The sequence below is a fragment of the Microcaecilia unicolor genome, chromosome 2 (genome assembly GCF_901765095.1).
Source record: "Microcaecilia unicolor chromosome 2, aMicUni1.1, whole genome shotgun sequence".
In the NCBI taxonomy this organism is placed as follows: Eukaryota; Metazoa; Chordata; class Amphibia; order Gymnophiona; family Siphonopidae; genus Microcaecilia; species Microcaecilia unicolor.
This window is the reverse complement of record NC_044032.1, coordinates 197,519,158-197,544,914: the sequence shown is the minus strand read 5'-3', so window position 1 is coordinate 197,544,914 and position 25,757 is coordinate 197,519,158. Positions and strand designations below refer to the sequence as shown.

The 25,757-nt window shown below is 43.5% G+C and overlaps 1 protein-coding gene across 1 annotated transcript in view; it reads right to left on the bottom strand.

The window, feature by feature from the left end:
- Positions 1-11,482, bottom strand: part of LOC115463258 (semaphorin-4D-like) — an 85,240-nt gene extending 73,758 nt beyond the window's left edge. The window contains exons 1-3 of the mRNA XM_030193612.1: positions 11,392-11,482; positions 4,867-5,012; positions 2,672-2,734 (exon numbers count right to left, since the gene is read on the bottom strand). Of these exons, the coding sequence (XP_030049472.1) occupies positions 2,672-2,734; positions 4,867-5,012; positions 11,392-11,482 (300 nt within the window). The remainder of the gene's footprint in view (positions 1-2,671; positions 2,735-4,866; positions 5,013-11,391) is intronic.
- Between the last annotated feature and the right edge of the window lie 14,275 nt (positions 11,483-25,757).

Sequence of the window (25,757 nt, the reverse complement as noted above, 5' to 3'; positions counted from 1 at the left end):
AGGAAGCTATCTAAACCCTTTTTTAAACCCCGCTAAGCGAACTGCTTTTACCACATTCTCTGGCAACGAATTCCAGAGTTTAATTACACGTTGAATGAAGAAATATTTCTCTCGTCCTAGTATTTTTGGAAAGAGTAAACAAGCGATTCATGTCTACCTGTTCCACTCCATTCATTATTTTATACTCACATCTCCTTCAGCCATCTTTTCTCCAAGCTGAAGAGCCCTAGCCGCTTTAGCCTTTCCTGGTTGCACTATATCAGAGGACAAATTATTTGAAATCAGTTAAGGATATAATTTGGAAAAGTTTTTTTTACCTATAGAGACTCTCTGTTAAATCTTTTCTGATATACTCTGGATATATTTATATTTCTCTATAGATATGCGTAGATAAAGGGATCCTTTTACTAAGATGCGCTAATGGATTTAGCATGTGCTAATTATTAGTATGCGTTAAATGATAAGATGTCCATTATAATCCTATGGGCGTCTTATCATTTAGCACACGCTAATCATTAGCACATGTTAAATCTATTAGCACACCTTAGTGATTTAGTGGTGTTGCTGTAGCTCACACTTGGAAGCATCACTTTTCAATGGGTCCCCTCCTCTCACTGTTCCCTTTAAGCTGAGTCCTCCAGCTGCCTTCTGCAAGTGGGGGGTGATGCTTCAATATTGTGCTTTCAATTGCTAGGGACAGGTGGGTTCCCTGGAGTCCTGCAGAGCTTGCCTGTCCCTCAGTATTGAAATGTGATAGTGAAACAGTGGCCCCCCCACTGGCAGGACGGTAGGTGGAGGACTCCCACTTAGCTTACAGGGAACAGTGGGTCCCCTTTGTAGTGTGATTCTTTTTTCTTTTTTTTTGCCTTATTATTGCTGTACTATTCTGGATAGTACCAGGATGGAACCAAGGCAGAGCATGAGCAATCCGTCTAACTCTACGAAGAATTGGTGATGTTCAGCTACTCTTGGAATAGTTATGCTGTTTAATTTAGAACAGCAAAAGGGCTGTTCTAATGTAAAGCAATCAATAACCACATGGATGGACAATAGATATGATATTTAACGAGTTCTGGAAAGCAGCTCCTGAGGAATCTTTTTTTGTGAAATGGAGAGCGCCATTTCAATGTCTTTTCAGATTGTCATTGTTATTTTCATTCTGCTGCCGCTGTTGTCATAAATAAGTGTTAATGAAAAATAATTTATTACAAATTAATTGCTATATTACAGAATAATGCAAAGAATAGAGTTACAAGAGTGTTTTTTCCGACTAGTGATGGTTTATTGTTTACTGTCTACTATATTATGGGACAGAGCTTCAGAAGTTTTTTCCTTCCTTCAAATCCAACATTGAAGTTAAGACTGATTTTATTTATTTTATTTTTGTTACATTTGTACCCCGCGCTTTCCTACTCATGGCAGGCTCAATGCGGCAGGCAATGGAGGGTTAAGTGACTTGTCCAGAGTCACAAGGAGCTGCCTGTGCCTGTGCCGGGAATCAAACTTTTTCTTTTTCTTTTTTTTTGGTGTACATTTATTCTAATGTAAACCACATAGCTGAACTGATAGCGGCTGATTATTACCTCCAGCCACAGAGCCCGTGGCAGTAAGCATCCTGAACATATATTTAGCACTGCTGACTATCAAGACAGTGGTGCTGAATTTAGAAGCGGAGCCAGGATGAGGCAGGTTGATGACGCGGGGGGAGCGAGAGCGGACTTCCGCTGGTGCCGGCACACATTTTCAGTGCAACAGGACGAAAAAAAATAGACACCAGCAGAACTCCGTTTGGGGAAGCAGCCGCTCCCCTGGTGCCCCACCTAGCTACGCCACTGGGTTTTGTTAAATGGGAATACTGTAGTGTAAGTAATATTAGCAATTATAATTCAAACTGCTTCTTGGGAATTTTCAACACATTTCTCATCCAGACACACAGACGTGTAACAATGTTCACATTGTTCGAAATACTTCAAAGCCTCTCCTGTAAGCTGCTTGTTCAATGGATCATGGACGCCTGACACCAAACAGTTAGAACAGCCATCGAAGACCAGTGTATGATCATTGAAAACCACTGTTTCTCTGTAGATAATATTACAGTATGTAATCTCCTTAAAGAATACTGCCTGTTCTGATGGCAATCTGCAAATACTGGGGTCCTTTTACAAAGCCGCAGTAAAAAGTGACCTATGGTAGTGTGGGCATGTCTTTTAGGCACGCACTGGGCCATTTTTTTACCGCAGCTGGGAAACAGGCTATTTTTTAATGGGCTGGGAAATGGGCCTGTACTAATATTAAAACTAGCGCATGCCTATTTACAGCCTGAGCCCTTATGCTACCCATAGACCTAGTGGTAAGGGCTCACGCGCTACCCACATGGTAACCATGCAGCGCACCCCAATGTGGGCGCGCTGCCAGTTACCGTCGGGAACGCCCCAAGCAGTAGAAAATTATTTTCTACCGCGGGATTCGGCGCATGCCAAAATCGGAATTACCACCAGGCACACATGCTACCCCGGTGTTAGTGCCGATTGGACATGCGCTACCCTGCGTTAGCCCTCCCGCACCTTTGTAAAAGGACCCCACTATTTGCTAGAGCATGTTTCTAGTCTATCATTTTAGCATATTATTTGCTTCACAATGCTTAGCCAGAAGTCGTATTAAGGTCTATTACCTGCATGGATCTGCCTTTCATGGCACATTCCTTTTTTTGGTCTTCACTGGCCTTCCAGTACTCCTAGAACAAAGCAAAACCAGCTCATTTCCTCATAATCCTCTTTTGATACCTCCTTGTATTTCCAGGGTGTGCTTGGAAAAACTTCTGGTTCGTTTCATTTTTCCATTTTGCTGCTGCTGTTCTTGTTTTTTCATTTCCATGGGGCCCTTTGACTAAGGTGCATAGGCACCTATGTGCATTCAACGTGCGCTAAATTGGAACTACCGTCCGGCTACCACGTGCCCCGGGTTGGTAATTCCATTTTGACGCAGTTTATGCGTGCTGGCCGCTTACCGCCCAGTTAGCATGTGAGACCTTACCGCTAAGTCAATGGGTGGCGGTAAGGTCTCAGGCCAAAAATGGACACACGCTGGTTGTAATTTTGCCCCACGTCCATTTTTGGCCACAAAAAAAATGCCTTTTTTCCAGGATCACTGAAAAATTGACCTGCACGCATCCAAAACACACGCCTACACCAGCGCATGCCACTTTTAGACACCTTAGTAAAAGGGTCCCTATGGGGCCCTTTTACTAAGCTGCGTAAGCGTGATACTGTGTGAGACCAATGTGTCTGCATATATTGCTGAACTCAGCATATAGATCATCCCCTTAACTCTATGTGGACCCCGTCCCATTTAATATCAACTGCCTATTTTCTTTATTTTCTGTATAGCTAAACTGGTTCAATTCTTAGTTCTAAATTTATGAGAGACTTGGACGGGCATTTTCGAAAGAACAACCAAGTCAGAATTGGGGCATCTTGCTCACAATGTCCAAAAAATGTCCATCTCACAGCAATTTTTGAACAGGAAAACTATCTAGGGGGTCCTTTTACTAAGGTGCGCTGAAAATGGCTTGCGGTAGTGTAGGCGCGGGTTTTGGGTGCGCGCTGATCCATTTTTCAGTGCACCTGTAAAAAAGGCGTTTTTAAAATTTTTGCCGAAAATGGACGTACGGCAAAATCAAAATTGCCGCACGTCCATTTTGGGCCTGAGACCTTACCGCCAGCCATTGACCTTGCAGTAAAGTCTCATGCGGTAACCGGGCAGTAATAACCTACGTGTGGCGTGTGTCCAATATGCACGTCTAAAAATAAAAATTATTTTTCAGCCGAGCACATCGGATGTGCACCGAAAATATAATTACCACAATAGCCACGCGGTAACTGGGTAGTAACTCTATTTTGGTGCGCATTGGGCACATGTAGACACTTACGTGGTTTAGTAAAAGGGCCCTTAGATTTCCTGTTCGAAAATATGTGAGAAGGACATCCTTACGCTGGCGATGTCCATCCTGAACAACCATTTTACAAATTGAAACATTTAAATTATAATCAGGAAAAACAAGGCAAAGGGACATCCATCTGGCAGCATTTTTATGAAAATCGCCACCCAGACATCCTTGCAAAACTGAGGCATAGCCTAATGGTTAGCACAGTGGACTGTAAACCAAGGGGGACAGATTCAAATCCTGCTGTAACATTTTGGGTTTTTTTTGTAAATGTGATCTCTCCAGGAACAGAAAAATCCCTGCTGTACCAGAATGAACACCACTTCAATAGCTTTCAAGCTTGCAGGTGTCTTATGTCTTTAGGTCCAATAAGTATTTTTCTGTTCCTGGAGGGATCCCCAAGGAAAAAATATTAATAGTTACAGTTGCACTTGAACCGAAGTCCGTTGGTTTAAAACCTTCTGCAAAATGACTAGGCTAATCCTCTGACCTATTTACTAATTTGTTCAGAACGGTCATAATACTTGCAGCTAACATACAGCCTGGTTATCATTTACAGTTTCACTTTCAGGGGAGAGGGTGGGGGAGAGCAACCACTGGGGGATTAAGGAGAGGTCATGCCTCAGTCCCTCTAGTGGTCAGCTGCTCAATCAGAGCACCTTTTTGTAACTTGGACATCACTGAAACAGGGCTAGATAAAAATGTTGGACATCCTAATAATGGGCTCTCCCTAGTTCCACCCAAAATATGCTCATAACACACTCTCTTGCTATTATATCAATCACCAGAGCAAAACGTCCAAATTCTGACTTTCCAAAATCAAAATATGGACATTTTTAGCAGATAGAATTTTTTTAGGCATTTTGAAGTGTCCATCTGCTTTGAAAATGAGCACCTTAAAGTATTTGAATTAAAATTCATACCACATTCTGTTTTTCTGCAATGTTCAATGAATTTAGGGCAAAGATTGCTTCTCGAGCCCCCACATATAAAACTTTTTTGTCTTCACTTAGTAATAAAATCGAATAGTTGAAAACTTCTGGCGCATGAAAATAGGCTAGATTTACTTCTGCAAGACACAAAACAAAAAGGGTAGATGATCATTCAAAGGGCAATTCTATAACAAGGAGAGTAGATGGCATGGACGGGCAGACTGGATAAGCCATATGGTCTTCATTTGCCTACATGCTTCTATGTTTCTAAATTTATATGCTACTTGAGGGCATAAGTGTACAGAATATAAGTGTACACTTGTGCATGTAAGTGGCAGCAAAACACAGACCAGCTGATATTCAGCCCGCGGGAAGCAGGCCATCAAAGTGCCACAATTGGTGCTAAGCCAGGGTATTCAATAGTAGGCTGTTTCCAGTAACTGGTATTGAATATCTGTTTTTGGTTGGGGGTTTTTTGACCGGCTTAGACTTAACCAGCCAAGTTAATATTCAGTGGTGGTCTGTTAAGTTTATAGCAGCCAAAGATAGCACTGCTTTATAGGCGGTCCAATTTAGCCACTAGACTTAGCTGGTAAAGTGCTGAATATTTGAGGCTAGCCTGTTATATCACACAATCTAGCCAGTTAGCTGCTATACTCTGAGGCCCTTTTACTAAGCCGCGTAGGTGCGTATGCGCATCCTATTCGCATCAGTTTTGATCTACCGCCCAGCTACCATGAGGCCAGGGTGGTAATTTCATTTTTTATGTGCATCCACTAAGCACACCGGACAATCTCCGGCCCAGGGCAGTAATCGGCACTGTGTGCACGTAGACCATTACCACCAGGTTAATGCATGAGACTTTACTGCTAGGTCAATGGGTGGCGGTAAGGTCTCAGGCCCAAAATGGATCTGCACCAATTTTTATTTTGCCGCACATCCATTTTCAGCCAAAAAAGGCCTTTTCTGCAGGTGCGCTGAAAAATGGACCTGCGCGTATCCAATACACCTGTCTATGCCAGTGCAGACCATTTTTCGGTACACCTTAGTAAAAGGACCCCTATATGTGCTAATATTCAGCGGAGATAATTGACTATTTGCTATGTGTCCCACCATGACCTTGTTACTCTGCTCCTTAAACGCCTCCACTGGCACCCTATAGAGTACAGAATCAAATTCAAGGTCCTCATGTTAATGCATAAAGTTCTTTCTTCTGCTACCCCTTCGTATTTAGCTTTTGTCACGCCATATACTACCACTCGCTCTTTACGATCAATGAATGACAACCGACTAGGACTCCCCCACCCATCCAAGGTGAGGTGGGAATCAACGCGATCCTCTGCTTTCTTCTTCGTTTCACCCGCTCTAAGGAATTCCCTCCCACAGTATTGAGAAGTCATATACTCACTTTGGTGCTTCTTTAAAGACGTACCTCTTTCAATTAGCTTTTGAACATTAGTGTTCCAGTAAATGGACCCCGTAGTGGGCGAGACTGTCTGAGCATAGAATACAGATTACTGTCTGATTGGTGTGAGTTGCGGTGCACTAATGACCAGGATTTTGTTCCAACTATGGAACATAAGATGTTACAGTAATTGAGGTATGGTAAGACTAACATTTGACCAAGAAATGGTCTGATTAGACAAAGCTGTCTCATTCTGAAACGAGTTATGTTCCATAGTTGGTTAATGTGGGAAGAAAAGGTTAGGGAGGAGTCGAGCAAGACCCCTAATACTTTTGCTTCAGACTCAACTGAAAGGTTTTCATCATTGGCCAGAGATATTGAAGAGGGGGACTGAGACTCCCTGATTTCAGAACTACAGGATCTTGGATTTTTGTGCATTGAATTTCAATTTATTGGTCAGGGCCCAGGCGCTGATAGCATTTATGCCAGTCATTATTGCCTGGATAGGATCTTTGGTTGTAGAAGTTATTGATATGAGAAGCAGGATGTCACCCTCATAGGAAAGTAGTAGCTCGTTTGGACCCAGGTATATTGAGCTAAGGGAGGATATGAAGAAATTGAATAGTATAGGGGAGAGAGAAGTGATCCCTGCTGTACCCCACAGTCTGAGGACCAATAGTTGGAGAGTTGATTGTTTTGTTTAATGGAATAGCTTCAGTTTGTTAGGAATTCTCGAAACCATTTGAGGACTGGGCCTGTTATTCCTATTTGATCCAGGCATTGTAGTAGCAATGTGTGGTCAACCGCATCAAACGTTGCCAAGATATCAAATTGGAGTAGTATTACTTGATCTCCTTGCATAGGTATTGTTTGACATACAGTGGGGGAAATAAGTATTTGATCCCTTGCTGATTTTGTAAGTTTGCCCACTGACAAAGACATGAGCAGCCCATAATTGAAGGGTAGGTTATTGGTAACAGTGAGAGATAGCACATCACAAATTAAATCCGGAAAATCACATTGTGGAAAGTATATGAATTTATTTGCATTCTGCAGAGGGAAATAAGTATTTAATCCCTCTGGCAAACAAGACCTAATACTTGGTGGCAAAACCCTTGTTGGCAAGCACAGCGGTCAGACGTCTTCTGTAGTTGATGATGAGGTTTGCACACATGTCAGGAGGAATTTTGGTCCACTCCTCTTTGCAGATCATCTCTAAATCATTAAGAGTTCTGGGCTGTCGCTTGGCAACTCGCATCTTCAGCTCCCTCCATAAGTTTTCAATGGGATTAAGGTCTGGTGACTGGCTAGGCCACTCCATGACCCTAATGTGCTTCTTCCTGAGCCACTCCTTTGTTGCCTTGGCTGTATGTTTTGGGTCATTGTCGTGCTGGAAGACCCAGCCACGACCCATTTTTAAGGCCCTGGCGGAGGGAAGGAGGTTGTCACTCAGAATTGTACGGTACATGGCCCCATCCATTCTCCCATTGATGCGGTGAAGTAGTCCTGTGCCCTTAGCAGAGAAACACCCCCAAAACATAACATTTCCACCTCCATGCTTGACAGTGGGGACGGTGTTCTTTGGGTCATAGGCAGCATTTCTCTTCCTCCAAACACGGCGAGTTGAGTTCATGCCAAAGAGCTCAATTTTTGTCTCATCTGACCACAGCACCTTCTCCCAATCACTCTCGGCATCATCCAGGTGTTCACTGGCAAACTTCAGACGGGCCGTCACATGTGCCTTCCGGAGCAGGGGGACCTTGCGGGCACTGCAGGATTGCAATCCGTTATGTCGTAATGTGTTACCAATGGTTTTCGTGGTGACAGTGGTCCCAGCTGCCTTGAGATCATTGACAAGTTCCCCCCTTGTAGTTGTAGGCTGATTTCTAACCTTCCTCATGATCAAGGATACCCCACGAGGTGAGATTTTGCGTGGAGCCCCAGATCTTTGTCGATTGACAGTCATTTTGTACTTCTTCCATTTTCTTACTATGGCACCAACAGTTGTCTCCTTCTCGCCCAGCGTCTTACTGATGGTTTTGTAGCCCATTCCAGCCTTGTGCAGGTGTATGATCTTGTCCCTGACATCCTTAGACAGCTCCTTGCTCTTGGCCATTTTGTAGAGGTTAGAGTCTGACTGATTCACTGAGTCTGTGGACAGGTGTCTTTCATACAGGTGACCATTGCCGACAGCTGTCTGTCATGCAGGTAACGAGTTGATTTGGAGCATCTACCTGGTCTGTAGGGGTCAGATCTCTTACTGGTTGGTGGGGGATCAAATACTTATTTCCCTCTGCAGAATGCAAATAAATTCATATACTTTCCACAATGTGATTTTCCGGATTTAATTTGTGATGTGCTATCTCTCACTGTTACCAATAACCTACCCTTCAATTATGGGCTGCTCATGTCTTTGTCAGTGGGCAAACTTACAAAATCAGCAAGGGATCAAATACTTATTTCCCCCACTGTATGTAGTTAGGACTAGTAGCAGGGTTTCAGTACTGTGGGCCAGTCTGAAGCCAAATTACAACCAATGTAAGAAAGCGAATCTGAGGATAGTTGTTTGCTGATGTGGGTTTCCCAACATTTTAGTGAAGAGGGGTATACTAGCCACTGGGCGATAACTTGCAGATGATGTTGTTTCTAAACCTAATCCTTTCAGTAATGGAGTAAGAAAAATTTTGCCCATATCTAGCGGAAGAGAGCTAGATTTTAACAACTGATTGAGGTCATTTAGTAAGCAGTTAATAGTCTCAGTTGGGATGATTTGGAATAAGAATTCTGGACAGTGATCCAGGGAGCAGTGGGCTCATCTTACATCTTCAGGTGTCAATGGTTGAAACCATTCCCAGATCTGATCTGATCTGAGTCCCTGGATTGGATGAATATCAGTGTTTGACACAGATGGAGTGGCTTTGGATAGTTCCGATCTAATTTGATTGATTTTGTTGGTGAAATGGTCGGCTAGTTCTTGGTGCATGTTGTTGTCGGTTACAAAGGATGTTAGGCATCTGACTAAGGAGAAAAGTTTTTTTTTATTGTCAGTACCCTGGTAACGCAGTGTCCCATTGATTGTCCTCCTTCCACCAAGTCTCCTAGATACCTATTGTATCTACATCTTCATTTAGTGCTATATACTCTAACTCTCCTATCTTATTTGTTAGGCTTCTGGCATTTGTATACAGACACTTCAAAGTGTGTTATTCCTTGAATCTACAAACTGTTTAGATGTTGAGTATTCGCGAAACAAGACGTTCTTGTCGAGGAATAATGAGGAACAACAGGACGAAGAATAGTGTTTCATATCCACGCGGATGGTGAAGGAATGAGTTCTAGTTACGGGAAGTTTGCTAGTGAAAGCATCAGTGAACAAACACAAAGAAAAAGAAAGTTACATCCGGAAAGCCAGAGAGAAGAGATATAACAATAGTCTTGTGTTAAGCAGAGCCATTCAAGTAGTGCATTCCAGGGCGTGGGGGCTATTCCGGAGAAGGCTTGCTTGCGGGTATCACATCGTGTAATGTCTTTTGGAGAGGGTGTGGTTAGTGAAAGTCCTTGAGAGGACCTTAGTGTCCTTGGCGGTGTGAGGAGGATCATCCTATTCTTCAGATACTCTGGGCCATTTCCTTTCAGGGCCTTGAAGATCAGACATGAGTTTTAAATGTAGCCCTGTATTGTACTGGTAGCCAATGAAGTTTTTGCAAAAAATGCACGTTGAAAACATTAACGTGAATATAATGCTTCTTAGTAAACAGGGCCCTTAGTTTGTAAACCGCCTTGCCCTGCTTGGTTAGTTAAGGCAGTATAGTAAGTTCTCAATAAATAAATAAAATACATACATACATAGTTTTATTATTTGTATTGTTATTTGTAGGTCTTCTCTATATACCTATTTCTAAGAGCTAATTACTGGTCAATAGGTACGTATGCTCTAATTAACTTTCTAGCCTTCTAATTGGTACAAGGGCCTATAAATCAGATCAGGCCAGGGGTGGCTGGGAGGGAATTAAACTCTAAGTTGAGGTCTCCTGTGACTATCGGCTCCTCTACTCTACTCTGATGCTATGGTAAACTCTAGAATAGTCCATTTACTGCTAGCCTATGAAACTGTAAAAGAGACTTTAAATGCTACACAAACAAAAACCCTATTCCTTAAACTGCATTTGCTAAATAAGCAGAGTAACATAAAAAATAAAGACACTTGAGCCAATATTCAGACCATAGGAGGGTTCCTGGCTAACTCCTGCAGTCAGCCCAGATATTCAATGCCGGGCCATTCTGGTGACCGTCATTGAATGTCCGGTTTATTTTTGGTAGCTTAAACTTAACCGGCTAAGTTGATATTCGGAGGTAGCTGATTAAGTTTAAACCAGCCAAAGGTATTCCAGCTATTTAAGTGTCTCGATGTGGCCGCTTACAATATCTGGCTGTGTGGTGAATATATGGGGATAGCCGGCTATTTCATGCGATATAGCCGGTTATCTCCTAGCCACTAACTGGGAATATTCAGCAGGGGATAGCTGGCTATCCGCCACTGAATATTGCCAGATAGCCAGATAAATGCCATTTAACTGGCTAGGTGCCCGGTAAAATGGTTTTGAATATTGGGGGATGACTGAGATACCTTTCCCCAAGTTTAAAAGCAATTTCCCAGCAAATAACTCACTAGTGAAGTTCTGTCCTACTCTGGAAGTACTCTCACAGCACCTCTTAGCAAAAAGACTCCATAGTTGGGTTCTTATAGTGCTTTAACCTTTTTTCCAGAAATGGAGGTACTGACCCTGACCATCGATCCAGTACTGAACACGAGGCTTATTCTACTGAGCTACCACAGTAATGCAAAGTTGATCTACTCCTCTTAAGCCTTTGTATAACACTGACAAAGCGTCTTCTAAAGAAACAATATTTTAATTCTAGAGTATATGTAGAACATGCTTCAGATTCGCAAGAAGCACTACAACTTTCAATGTATTCACATTTTGCCTGGTTTCAGAAGATAATGGCGTTACCCAAGTCTTGGCAAACCCCCTGTAAAACCAGCATATCTATCTTAAAAAAATTAACAGCATAAAGAAGACCACATGATCCGTTTTTCACCCAAGTCTTACCTGAAAATTTCCATGTCGTCCTTGGTACTAGGCTGAATGCTGCTACCCTGAGAAATAAATCCAATGCCAGATACAGGATGTTCAGAGTCATGTTAAAATATCCTTGATCTCTAGCAATGACGCGAAACTTGTTTAGCAAGAACAATTGATTTACTTCAACTGGTCAATTACAACGTAAGCATTTCTGATCTTCAAAAAGCCTGTGATGAAGTCTTCTAAGCATGTGCTTCTGATTATTGGAATGCCCCTTCCTGGCTGGCTGGCAAACTGGCACGTCACTGGGGCCTTCCACATTCACCACAGATTTTCACCTGTTTTTGTAAATCTTCCTTTCTCATGTAGCAGTGTCACTACAAGAGGGAATAGTATGTGAAGTACGTTACACACATCAAAAATGATTTTCCATAAAACAAACTCAAAACATTTTTAATAGTCTATCTTCTGACTACAGTTTTACTACAGGTTTCTTATACCAGATATACTGTTATCATAAAGTAGATACCAAACCTCACCCATTGGAAACTGGTACAGTTGCATTCATCTGCATTGCTGAACTTCATATTGGGGCAAATTCTACAAAGGGTGCTAGAAATATGGGTTCTAAGCACCAGTTATGTAACGGCAATTGTGAGCAAAATTGCCGTCATAGAATAGGGCATGTCAGCATGCGGTCACCAAACTTTAGGCGTAAGCATTTACACCATGTCAAAGTCTGAAGTTAATGCTGGTGCATAAAGTTGGCAGTTAGAACATAAGAGTAGCCATACTAGGTTAGACCAATAGTCCATCTAGCCCAGTATCCTATTTCCAAACAGTGGCCAAGCCATGTCACAAGTACCTGGCAGAATCCCAAATCATGGCAACACTCCATATGACAAATCCCAGGGCAAGCAGTTGTTTCCCATGTTTGTCTCAATAGCAGACTATGGACTTTTCCTTCAGGAATTTGTCCAAATCTTTTTTAAACCCAGATACACTATCCGCCATTACCACATCATCCAGCAAAGAGTTCCAGAGCTTAACTATTCGTTGAGTGAAAAAATGTTTCCTCCTATTTGTTTTAAAAGTATTTCCATGTAACTTCCTCGAGTGTCCCCTAGTCTTTGTACTTTTGGAACGAGTAAAAAATCAATTTACTTCTACTCGTTCTACACCACTCAGGACTTTGTAAACCTCAATCATACCTCCTCTCGTCTGTCTCTTTTCCAAGCTGAAGAGCCCTAACCTCTTTAGCCTTTCCTCATACAACAAGAGTTCCACCCCTTTATCATTTTAGTCACTCTTCTTTGAACCTTTTCAAATTCCGCTATATCTTTTTTGAGATACGACGAACAGAACTTAACGCAATACCCAAGGTGTGGACGCACCATGGAGTGATACAAAGGCATTATAGTATTTTTGGTCTTATTCACCATCCCTTTCCTAATAATTCCTAGCATTCTGTTTGCTTTTTTGGCCACCACCGCACACTAAGCATGCAAGTGATGGAATTCTGTAACTTATGAGTGCAATGGCAAGACACACCCCCTTTGTAGTTGAACGCTACAGCATTAGTTGCTGACCAGCTGATATTCAGCTTGAGTTAACCAGCCAGGAATGGCTGCTGATCAGGTAACTGACGGTCATTTTCAGCGGTGTTTAATCAGCATTATTGACATCTAAAGGACTAATTTAAAAAATATGTTGAAAGTCCAAAAATGTAAGATGGAGGCAGAAAAAAGTCAGTTTCAAGTCCATCCTTTACCTTTTGCCACTGTTGATTGCAGCACACTTGGGGAGGTGCTATAGCACACCAGTTAAAAACACTGCTCTATTATTATTATTTATTGCATTTGTATCCCACATTTTCCCACCTATTTGCAGGCTCAATGAGGCTTACATAATTTTGTTATTATATTGTCATTCCAGGCTATCAGATATAGTTATTGGTAAGGTGCAGAGACTACGTAAGGGAAGTAAGAAGGAAGTGATTAGGGGATAAGTATAGAAGGTGGACTTTCATGACTGGGTGTGTTGGTGAAGTGGATTAGTGAGGCTATAGGTTCTCTTTGTAGGCTTTGTTGAAGAAATATGTCTTCAGAGATTTGCGAAAGTTAGTTATTTCATCGATTGTTTTCAGGTCTATAGGTAATGTATTCCATATCTGTGTGCTCAAGTAAGAGAAGGTAGTGGCATGTATCAGCTTGTATTTTACAGCTGGGGAAGTGCAGATTGAGAAATTTGCGGGATGATCTTGTGGCGTTTCTGGGAGGTAGGTCAACGAGGTTTAGCATGTAGATTGGGGTGTCTGCGTGAATGATTTTGTGTACAATCGTGCAAATCTTGAACGCAATGCGTTCCTTAAGTGGGAGCCAATGAAGTTTCTCTCTTAGGGGTTTTGCACTTTCATATTTAGTTTTTCCAAATATGAGTCTGGCGCAGGGGCGTAGCCATGGGTGGGCCTGGGTGGGCCGGGGCCCACCCACTTTGGCCTCAGGCCCCCCCAGCAACGGTGCATGCTGCAGGCCTTCTTTCCCTCGGGCCCTCCCTCCCCTTCGGGCAGCGCCGCAGACTACCTGTACAGGAAAGCTGCACGGCACCGGGTCGTCCTGCCGCTACGCTGCTGCCCTCCGCTCCAGTCATCATCTTTCTGGCACAGAGCTCTTCTGCTGCTTATCTGCAGCGGATCCGCGCGCTGCCAGGGCTGTATGCTGCTGCCTGCGACTGCTTCCTCTGTGCTGGCCCCGCCTTCCGCCTCTTCAAGAAGGCGGGGCCAGCGCAGAGGAAGCAGTCGCAGGCAGCAGCATACAGCCCTGGCAGCGCGCGGATCCGCTGTAGATAAGCAGCAGAAGAACTCTGTGCCAGAAAGATGATGACTGGAGCGGAGGGCAGCAGCGTAGCGGCAGGACGACCCGGTGCCGTGCAGCTTTCCTGTACAGGTAGACTGCGGCGCTGCCCGAAGGGGAGGGAGGGCCCGAGGGAAAGAAGGCCTGCAGCCAGCATGTCAGTGAGAGGTGGCTGGGGAAAGGGAGGGAAAAAAACCTGCAGCATGCTGGCGGGTGGTAGGTTTGGTGTGTGTGTGTGTGTGTGTGTGTGTGTGTGTGCTGGGGGGGGTCAGGGAGAGACAGGAGCACTGTTGGGATGAGGGAGTGAGACAGGTAGGGGGAGGGACGGAGAGATGCTGCAAGGGAAAAGAGAGGGAGAATGGTTGGATATGGGTGGGATGGGGAGAGGGAGGGAAAGGGCATGAGAGAAAAAAACGTGTTGGACATGAAAGTGAAAGGGAGGGAGAGATGAGAGGGGAAATGTTGAACATGGCATTGAGGTGAGGGAAAGGAAGGATGGAGAGATGTGGGGGGGGGAGGGGAAGAGAGATGTTAAACCAGGGGCTCAAGGCAGGGAGAGGGAGAAAAGTTGGACATGAAGAAGGTGGAGAAGAGGAGAGGAAAGGAGAGATGCACAAGCGGGGGAGGGGAGAAAGAGGGAAGATGGATCCAGGGAGAGAAGATAGACAATGGATGGTAGGGAAGAGAAAGGGAAAATGCTGGACAATGGGGGAGGGGAGAGAGATGGAACAGGAAGATGCTGGTGTTGGGAGGTAAAAGGTCTAGGGAAATAGGCTATGAGGGTGAGGAGGGTAGAAAGAGGGAACAGATGCTTGGCTGGGAGGGGGGGGGGGGAGAGAAAATTTTGTGCCCACCCACATTGTGCTCAGGCCCACCCAAAATTGGCTGTCTGGCTATGCCACTGATCTGGCGGCAGTATTCTGGGCTGTTTGGAGTTTTTTGATAGTCTGTTCTTTGCAGCCAGCATACAGTGCATTGCAGTAGTCCAGATGGCTTATTACCATTGACTGTACCAGGGTATGGAAGATGTATCTCGGGAAGAAAGGTTTTACTTATTTGAGTTTCCACATGGATTGGAACATCTTTTTCGTCGTGTTCTTCACGTGGGCATCGAGAGTGAGGTTTCGATCTATGGTAACTCCAAGAATTTTCAAGTTTTGTGAGACAGGAAGAGAACAGTATGTGTGATTATGGTGGAGACGTTTTTTGTGTTATGTTGAGAGGTGAGTATAAGACATTGTGTTTTTTCTGCGTTAGATGGTCTTTGTTGAGATGCAAAAGAGATTAATTCACACAAATACAAAGGTGCCTGTCCTTCCAAGATTTCAAAGACCTGACAGGGGATTTTAAATTCGACACAAACAACCAGCAGCCAATGTAGTTTTTGGTGTAATGACATTCTTTCAAATTTACCTGCATTTACATATTAATCTAGCCACTGTATTCTGAACCACTTTAAAACCACTAGTCCCTGCAATCTCACTTCCTCTCTGGGCGGGACTAATGGTTTTAAAATGGTTCAGACTACCTGAGGGATCCTTCTGAAGGGTGAGGGACATTGTTCTGTATACCTCTCACATACACTCCCCTTCAGCTCAACCCTTCCTGTTCAGCAATTGCCATATTAGGGTCCACCTCTTGAGATAAAAAGTCAGCATTAGCAAGTTCTCAGCCCGCCTGATGTTTCAGTCGATACCTAAAGGGCTGGAGGCTAAGGAATAAGCGCATGATATGTGCATTTGAATCTTTATGTTGACCCATCCACTGAAAGGGTTGGTGGTTGGTTACCAGCAGGAAGTGTCACCCCAACAAATAATATTGGAATGTTTTAAGAGCCTACTTGACAGCTAGAGCTTCCTTATCAATTACCGCATAATTTTCTATCTTGCAACAGCTTCCAGCTAATGTATACCACCAGGTGGTCTTCCCCATCCACTTCCTGGGCCAAAATAGCCCTGATTCCAACCACTGATGCATTGGTCTGTATGATGAAGGGCCGCTTGAAGTCCGGGCTGACCAGCACTGGCTCTGAGCAAATATCCCTTTTCAGGGTTTGGAGGGCAACATCCAGCTCTTCAGTCTAGTGTATCTTTTCTGGAGCCTTCTTCTGCAGGAGGCGGGTTAGCAGTTTTGCTTTCTCAGCAAACCCTGGAATACACCGGCGGTAGTCATCAACGAGCCCGAGGAAGGCTCATACTCGTTTCTTCATCTGATGTACTGGCACCTGCAGTGGCGTAGGAAGGGGGGGCGGGGGGGGCGGTCCGCCCCGGGTGCACGCCACTGGGGGGTGCCGGCTCCGTGCTGGTGCACTGCCCTCTCTGCCCCGGAACAGGTTACTTCCTGTTCTGGGACAGAGAGAGCAGTGAACCAGCGCGGAGCCGACACACCCCAGCAACGTGCAGTCGGGGCGGATCGGCCCTCCCGCCCGTCCCTCGCCGTAGGTATGCGCTCCGGGGGGGAGGTATGCGCTCCGGGGGGGATGTGCTCCGGGGGGGGTGCTCCAGCGGGAGGAGGGTGCGCCGTGCTGCACCCGGGGGGGGGGGTACGCAGCGGCGCCCCGCCCCGGGTGTCAGCTCCCCTCGCTACGGCTCTGGGCACCTGGGTGATTGCCTCTATCTTCCAGATCTGGAGTCTCACTTATCCACTCCTGACTAAGTATCCTAGGTATTGGACCTCTTGTCTGCCCAAGAAGCATTTCTTTGGGCTTACTGTCTGTCCAGTGGTCTGTAGATTATCCAGTACTGCCTCTACCTGGATTAGATGTGTCCTCCAATCCTCACTGTAAATGACAATGTCGTCTATGAAGACAGATGGTTGACTGCCACGCGGTTTAAGGGGCAACCTACGAGGTGCTGGAAGGTAGCTGTAGCTCTGTAAAGGCCAAACAGTAACACAGTGACATGGAACAAACCCTGGGGTGTTGAAAAGGCTGTCTTCTCCTTGGCAGCCAGATGAGAGGTACCTGCCAATAACCCTTGGTCAGGTCCAAGGTTGAAATGAATCAGGCACCTCCCAGCCGGTCAATGAATTCATACACTCTTGGCATGGGATAGGCCTCCAGTTTGGAAACAGCATTCACCTTCTGGAAATTAATAGAAAATTGGATGTTCCCGTCCGGCTTTGGCACCAGCTCAATGGGAGATGACCAATTGCTGGTCGAGTCCATGATGACTCCCAGTTCTAGCATCCCAGTGACCTCCTTTGCCATGGCTTGCTGTCAGGCTTCTAGGATTCGATAGGGATGTTGTCAGACTACCACTTGTGGCTCGGTGATAATATCATGAGCTGCAAGGTGGGTCTGGCCTGACACTCCGGAAAACACATCTTGATTCTGACATATCAACTGCTTTAGGTTGGCTTTCTGAGAGATAGAAAGTTGGTCACCAAATGGAACTTGCAGGGGCCTGAACTCAGTTGAAACCTCTGGCCCAAAGTCATTCTTCTGGACCAAGGTGGCAGTCATAGGGACCCACTTCTTTAGCAAATTGATGTGGATAATTTTCACCTTGTCCCTCTTATCCAGTTGGACCATCTTATAGTTAACCTGTCCTGTCCTTTGCACAATTTCCAATGTCACAGCAAACAATAGTGGAGATAAGGGACATCCTTGATGGGTCCCCCTATGTATAGCAAATTCCCTTGAGTGTCTGCCATTGACCCAGACTCTGGCACGAGGGGCTGAATAAAGGGTGTAGATTGTATCCAAAAAATGACCCTCAAAACCATAATGGAGTAATGTATCATACATAAAGTCCCATTTAACCCTTTCAAATGCCTTTTCGGCATCAAAACTAATCAATAGTGATGGAACTGTGGTACATTCCCTGAGTTTGAGAGAGGTCAATATCTTTGTAATGTTTTTGACTATGTTCCTATCTTGTATGAAGTCCACTTGGGTCTCATGCACTAGTGTGAGGAGCATTCTGGCTAATCTATTTGCCATCACTTTGCCAATAATTTGGTTTCAAAATTTAACAATGATATAGGGTGGTATAATTCTGGAAGCAGGGGATCCTTCCCAGGTTTAGGGAGAACCATGATTTGGGCCGGATTTAGCTCTCCTGGTAACTTCTGGGAATCCAAACATGCTCTATACATGCAGTGAGGGGCGGGATAACATGCTCCCCATGAGTTTATACAATTCTGCCCCATAGCCATCAGAGCCCAGGGCCTTTAAGAAGGGGCTTTGCTTAATTGCCCAAGCTATTTCATCTGACATTAACGGGAAATTAAAAAATTCTTTGTCCGACTGAGATAGTTTAGGAGTAGCTATATTTTCCAAATACATGGAATTCTGAAGCCCCTCCTCAGCAGGTTTGTCATATAGTACAGCATAGTAGTACCAAAAAGTTTGACAAATCTCAGCATCAATATGTGGGATCTTCCCCCCCCCCCCCCTCAAACTCTAAGCCCCGCCACCTGATGAGGCCCTTAGTGAGTAGATACTAGCCAGGCCAAAAGTCTCCCTCCTTTATTACCATGTTTATATAAGTGATATTTGTAATAAGTCAGTGACGTTTTGGCCCTTTGATGTAACAATTTGTTTAAAGCAATCTGTAGGGTTAATAAGTTTTGCTTAGTGGGATCAGTAGCCAAAGACCCATGTTGTTGGCAGGCTGCTGTGACTTGTCATTTGAAGCATATAATGTTCCGATCTCTAGTTTTCTCTTTTAAACTTGAATAACTTATTTTATCTCCTTGAAGTACCACCTTCGCCACTTTCTAGAATAGGATAGGGTTATCCATGTGCTCTGCATTAGTGGTCTGATACTTGTACCAACAGTCTAAGAGATATTCAAGAAACCTAACATCGTCATATAGATCTAAGGGGAATTTCCACTCAAAAGACCTTTCCTTTGTCATTAATATCCACCCAATCCACCCATATCATTGCATGGTCAGAGATTTTATGGACCAATCTTTGCCCCTTGAACAAAGGACATTAAGGAGGAGGATAATAAAATGCAATCGATTCGAGAGTACATTCCGTGTGCCTGGGACAGGCAGGTAAAGTCTCTTTCTAGAGGGTATAAAACTCTCCAGATGTCCAAAAGATCTAAGACCTGACAGAGTGGTAGGAGATCCCTGTTGATATTGAAGCATTCATTTATTTTATTTATTTTTAATTACATTTGTACCCCGCGCTTTCCCACTCATGGCAGGCTCAATGTGGCAGGCAATGGAGAGTTAAGTGACTTGCCCAGAGTCACAAGGCGCTGCCTGTGCTGGGAATTGCACTCAGTTACTCAGTTCCCAAGTCCACCACCCTAACCACTAGGCCACTCCTCCACTCCATTCATGTCTGGGGTAGCCGACTTATCAATAGAGGGGTCTCAACCCCTATTGAAATCCCTATCCTTTACAATAGGAAGGTCACCATACTACAACAAAGTGTTCCTTAACTGCTGATAAATGTGAACATAATTATTGGGAGCATAAGCATTGCACAACACCAGTTCTTGTCTGTCTAGAAGAAGTTTACTGATACCTATTTTGTAGGTGTTAAGGGTTCACGTGGTAATCCTGTGGTAACCAGTTAGCACGTGGTAATACAGATGCACTTACTGATTAGCACAAGAATGCCTACTCTCCACTCCCAAGAACACCCCCTGCAACAAACATTTTCAAAAATATTTTAGTGCGCAGATAGCACGTGCCAATTAGGAAATCACTGCAGGATGCCGGAGTGCATCCCACAGTTAGCCCTTTAAAGCTGCAGTACATGCATGCTAGCACTTATCACAGCTTAGTAAAAGGACCCAAAAGTTAGGAGCATAGAACTTTTAATATTGGGCCCAATGTGGTTTCAGAACTCCACCACCACAAAATAGTTGAAAATACATAGAACAGCAAATTTAAGGCAGCAGGTTCCTATATTAATTATTTTTCATTCATTCATTCATTCTTTCTCAACACATCATGACTCCTTATTCCTTTAAATTCTTTTTCGATATGGAAAATTTTATTCTCCTTTAATTTATTGAAGCCTGTCAAATTATATTTCTCTTTCACTTCTTTCATGCAGTGAGTGAATTTAGAGTGTGTTAAGTTTTTCTTTGTAGGGTTTGTATTGTACATTCTGCATCAGTTTGGTAACTTTATTTTCTGAACTACTTCCATCTTCTCAATATCTATAGGAAGATACAGCCTCTAGAATAATACAGTTTGGGCAATATTAACTAGTAACTAAACATTTCCCACCATTGCTTTTTTTTTTACATTTACTTTTTCCTTTAAGCCAATGGTCTTCATAAATTTTTAAGCTGTGGCCACTTTGAATTCTAATGAGCTGAAGGATAGCCACCAAATATCTTCTCATGTGGGGGCCAATGATATCCATCCCACAAGCTCATCTTTGAACATAATTGGGAGGTATCCTCAAGGTTGTGAGCATTTCCAAATGCATCCTCTTTTTTCTATTGATAAATGGCTTGTCCTTCAAGCATGCTGTTCTTCCCCCACCCCATCCACTTTCCCCTTTCTGTCATAAGCCTGGGTAAAGAGGCATAGTAGAAGCTTAAAAAACAGAAAGACAATGGGGGCCACCCCAGAGCTCTCTGGAGGCTGCCATTGACCCCTAGGCCTTGCACTGAAGAACACTGCTTTAGGCCATCTGAGATGGATACTCCTAAATCTCGTTCATGTTTACAAGTTCCCCGTTCTTGTTCTTCTCGATATGTACTTAAGGGATTTTTATGTCTCAAGTGCATTCTTTTTTCCCTTTTCACCATTGAAGTTCAATAGTCCAAGCCTTGACTGTTTTTCAATTTTTTGTAAGCCCCCTTTCAATTTTTTTCAGCCCTGTTGTGTCTAGTCTGTGACAGCATCTCACTACAAGCTTATTTTTCCCTCAAGTCTTTCTGTATAGTACTACTACTACTTATCATTTCTATACCGCAACAAGAGGTACGCAGCGCTGTACACTTGAACATGTAGAGACAGTCCATGCTCGACAGAGCTTACCATCTAATTAGTACTAATAAAGTCCGTTTATTAAACTGCGCTAGAATCTGGCCATCATTCATTTTAATGTGGGACTTTTCCGCATGCTAAGGCCAGATTCGGTGAAGTATAATTGCAGGCCATCACATGCCCCCTACCGAAAAAGTTTCTAAAAATATAAATGGCGCACAATTATCACAGGCTGACAGGCAAATTACTGCAAAACACTTTATCACATTTTGTGGTAAGTCTTTTTTTGTGCGTTTGCACTTCACACAGTTTAGTAAAAAGGATCCAACGATCTGAAAAGAACCAGTCCCAAAACCAATCTCTGGGAAGTTCTTTGGCCACCACTGTGCAATCTGTTGCAAAACTGCCAATTTACCCAGTTCTACTAGGGACATTTAGAGTCCTGGTTTTGAGCTTACTTGCAATGTGTTATTTTCAGTCCTTGATTCTACCCATTAAAATCAATGCTACAAGTCCCTTAAAACATCAGGATAAGTTCTCATAATCCAAGCCTGGCGTAAATTGTTCCTATTGGAAATGAGTATGTTAGCAGCTCTGTTGCCACTCCACCAGTTTCTCACTCAGTTTACATCTTTCTCATCCACTCCTATGTTACTTGGTTTCATTTACAATCTTCTATGCAGAACAGTCACAACAGCCTTGCTATATTCACTAAGACATCAAAAATGTCTTTTTCAAAATCATTCCTTCAGCCATACATTGAAGTTCTTGGTAAGACATAGCCTGCCTCCCCTTTGCCGTACATACCTCCAAAATGCCATTATCTTTGACAGGTGCTTAATACAATCCCTTAATTTCTTCATTTCTTCTTATACTACACTGACTTGGTTCCTGGACAAATCAATTTGCCTTATGTGGCCTGTGGCATTAATCTCACTTATCGATGACATGTCTACAAGGGAACTCCTATAAAGCTTTGTAAACAAGGTCAGAGAACATATAGTAAGAACTTCACAGAGCTTAGGGAGAACACGCAACAATGCCCACAGTAGATCAAATTAAATAGCAATATTTCAAACACTTCAGACATTTCCAAAGAACATTTCAAAATAGGTTCAGGCCTAATTTTAAATATGTTATAACATCATTGGGTCTTTTAGGCTTTGGTGACCAACTTTATGCTTAATGCTAAACACCATCATTTGCAAGTAGTTTTGCCTAACATAAGAGGTAACTAATCCATAATCCACCCATTTTCTTTCATCATCCCGAGACAGAAATATGAGACAAGCACACACCCTCAAGTCAGTAAGTCTCTTGTATCTAAAACTTCATCTAGATCAAATTGTCTTAATAGCAGCTCATAGCTCTGAAGCAGTATTAAGCGTAGATAACGGCACACTTTTCCTTCTAACCCTCCAGCAATGTTTCTCACAAATATATTAAACAGAATTGGCCCCAGCACCAATTCTTGAGGCACTTCACTGCTCTTTTTCCTTTCCTCTGAGTGGATTCCATTTGCCACCACCCTCTGTTGCCTGTTTGTCAACCAGTTTCCAATCCATTTCACCACTTTGGGTCCTAAGTGCAGTCCTCTCAGCTTATTCAAGAATCTTCTGTAAGGGACCATATCAAAGGCTTTGCTGAAATCCAAGCAGATTACATCTAGTGCATGTCCTTTATCCAGTTCTTTGGTTACTCAGTCAATCATTCGTTTGGCAGGAATTTCCTTTTGTTAAAGCCATGTTGCCTGGATCCTGCAATTCCTTGGATTCTAGAAAGTTAACTTTATTTTCCTTCAGCAGCAACTCCATTATTTTTCCTACCTCCAACATGAGGCTTACCAGCCTGTAGTTTCCCACTTCTTCTCTGTCCCCGCTTTTGTGAAGGGAGACCACATCAGCTCGTCTCCAGTCCTGAGGTACTTCTCCCATCTCTAAAGATCTATTAAATAAATCCTTAAGAGATCCCACCAGGACTTCTCTGAGCTACCTCAGTATCCCATCCGGCCCCACAGCTTTGTCCACTACCAGATGTTCAAGCTGCTTATAAACGCTTTCTTCCATGAACGGAACAATATCCACTCCATTCCCCGATACCCTCTGTAGACAATAACGGTCCTTCTCCAGGATTTTCTTCCGTAAACACTGAAGAGAAGTATTTGTGTAGCACGTTCGCTTTATCCTCATCATTCTCCTCAAAGTCATTCTGAGCATCTTTCAGTCTTACAATTCCATTCCTATCTTTTCTCCTTTCCCCAATATATCTGAAAAAGGTATTGTCACCTCTCTTTACATCTTCAGCCATGTTTTCTTCCACCTGCTCTTCCGCTAGCATATTTTCCTCAGCTTCTTTGAGTTTAAGCCTGTAATCTCTTCTGTAATCCTCCTGTTGCATTCTTCTGTATTTCTTGAATGAAGTTTCTTTTGCCCTTATTTTTTCAGTTACCTGTTTGGAGAACCATATGGGCTTCCTGTTCCTCTTTTTTTGTTTACTTTTTTTTGTGTAAAGATCAGTTGCCATACTTATCGCAGCTTTCAGCTTGGACCACTTCCACTTCACCTATGCCTACCCATGCCATCAGTTCCTTCTTCAGGTGTTCTCCCATTTTATTAACACCAGCATGTCTGAAATCCAGTACTTTGAGTTTTGTGCGGCTGCACTCCTCTTTCACTCTTATATCAAACCATATTGTGTGATGATCACTATTGACTAGGTGGGCTCCCAATCGGACATTGAAAACATTGCCACCATTTGTGAGCACTAGATCCAGCGTTGACTCTTTCCTCGTGGGTTCCATCACCATTTGTCTGAGCAAGGCACTTGATCTCCCTACTTCTTTCTGATTCTGCTGATGGGACATTCCAATCCACATCAGGCAAGTTGAAATCTCCTAGCAACAGCATCTCCCCTTTTATACCATGCTTATGGATATCTTCTATCAGATCCTTGTCCAGCTTCTCCATTTGTGCCAAAAGTCTGGAGATAACATCTGTGTGGATACAGATTCCACCTTCTCTTTCCAGAACAATCCATATAACTTCTTCCATTCCCCAGGTCCCCAGCATTTCAGCCGTTCTGATCTTATTTTTCACATACAACACCACGCCTCCACCTCTTCAGCCCTCCCTATCCTTCCTATAAAGATTATAACCTGGTATGGTTGCATCCCATTTTTGAGAGCCATGAACCATGTCTATGTAATAGCAACAATATCCTAGTCTTCTTCAACCCTTGGGGCTTGCAAATCTTGAACCTTCTGGAGAGCAGGAGTAGCCTAGTGGTTAGGACTTTGATCCTGGGGAATTGAGTTCAGTTCCCACTGCAGCTCCTTGTCAGTGGCGTACCTAGGGTAGTTGATACCCGGGGCTGGTCATTTTTTTAACACTCCCTCCAAAATCCAGTACTAGGCATACCGAGAATACAAAACACTCAGGACCTATAAAGCTATTCTAGTATACCATAAGCAGTAATTTCTACAAGTCACACTGGAAAAGGAAAGCATCTTAAACACTACAGTGAGCACTAGAACATCAATTCACCTATTGTAAAACAAAACCAGACAGAATAGTACAGATCGTCGGTCCTGCACAGTCAATGCCAACTGAAAGCCATGTCGTTTTCACTAACACAGATACACCCTAATCCACTATAGAATAAGTAATCATAAACTTTCTATTTAGACAAAAATTAAACTGAACCCCCAAGATACCAGACTCTGCATACAATGCAACACCACAGAAACAGAAAATGTCCCCTAGTACTGTGCAAAATATAAAGATAGCAGATGTAAATTTGAAAAAAAACCTAACAAATACCAATCACCAATTTACAAATTAACAAATAGAAATAAAACAAACATAGAAAATAAAATAATACCATTTTATTGGACTAATACATTTAGCTTTCAGAGGCCAAAACCTCCTTTCTCAGGTCAATACAGTATAGTGCTGTTACAGTATCCTATCCTGACCTGAGGAAGGGGTTTTTTTTCTCCGAAAGTTAGTCAAAATGTATTAAAATTAGTCCAATAAAAAGATTACCTTATTTACATGTTCTATTTATAAACATTTATTAACACATCTACAATGCTACTTTATCCTAAAGCAAAATAATAAAATTATATATTTTATTTACAGTTTGTTGTCTCTGGTTTCTGCTTTCCTCATCTTCTTTTCACCATCTTCCTTCCATCCAGCATTTGTCTTCACTCTCTCTCTCTCTCTACCACCCAGTGTCTGCCCTCTCTGCAGTCCCTTCTATCCACTGTCTGCCCTTTCTCTCTGCCCCGTCAATCCACCATTTTCCCTCCCTCTCCCATCCATCCAGGGTCTGCCCTCCCTCTTGCTGCCCCTTCTTTTCGGCCCCCAGTTCCAACCCCATTATCCCACCTGCCCCTAGTTCCAGCCCCAGCCCATATCTCCCACCTTCCCCTCCTTTTCAGCCCCCAGTTTCAGCCCCACTATCCCACCAGTCCCCAGTTTCAGCCCCAGCCCTTTTCTCCCACCAGTCCGGAGCGTCAGCCCCAGCCACTTCTCCCTGTCCCCTTTTTAGCCCCCAGTCCCCAGTTTCAACCCCAGCACTTTTCTCCCACCAGTCCCAAGCTTCAGCCCCAGCCACTTCTCCCTG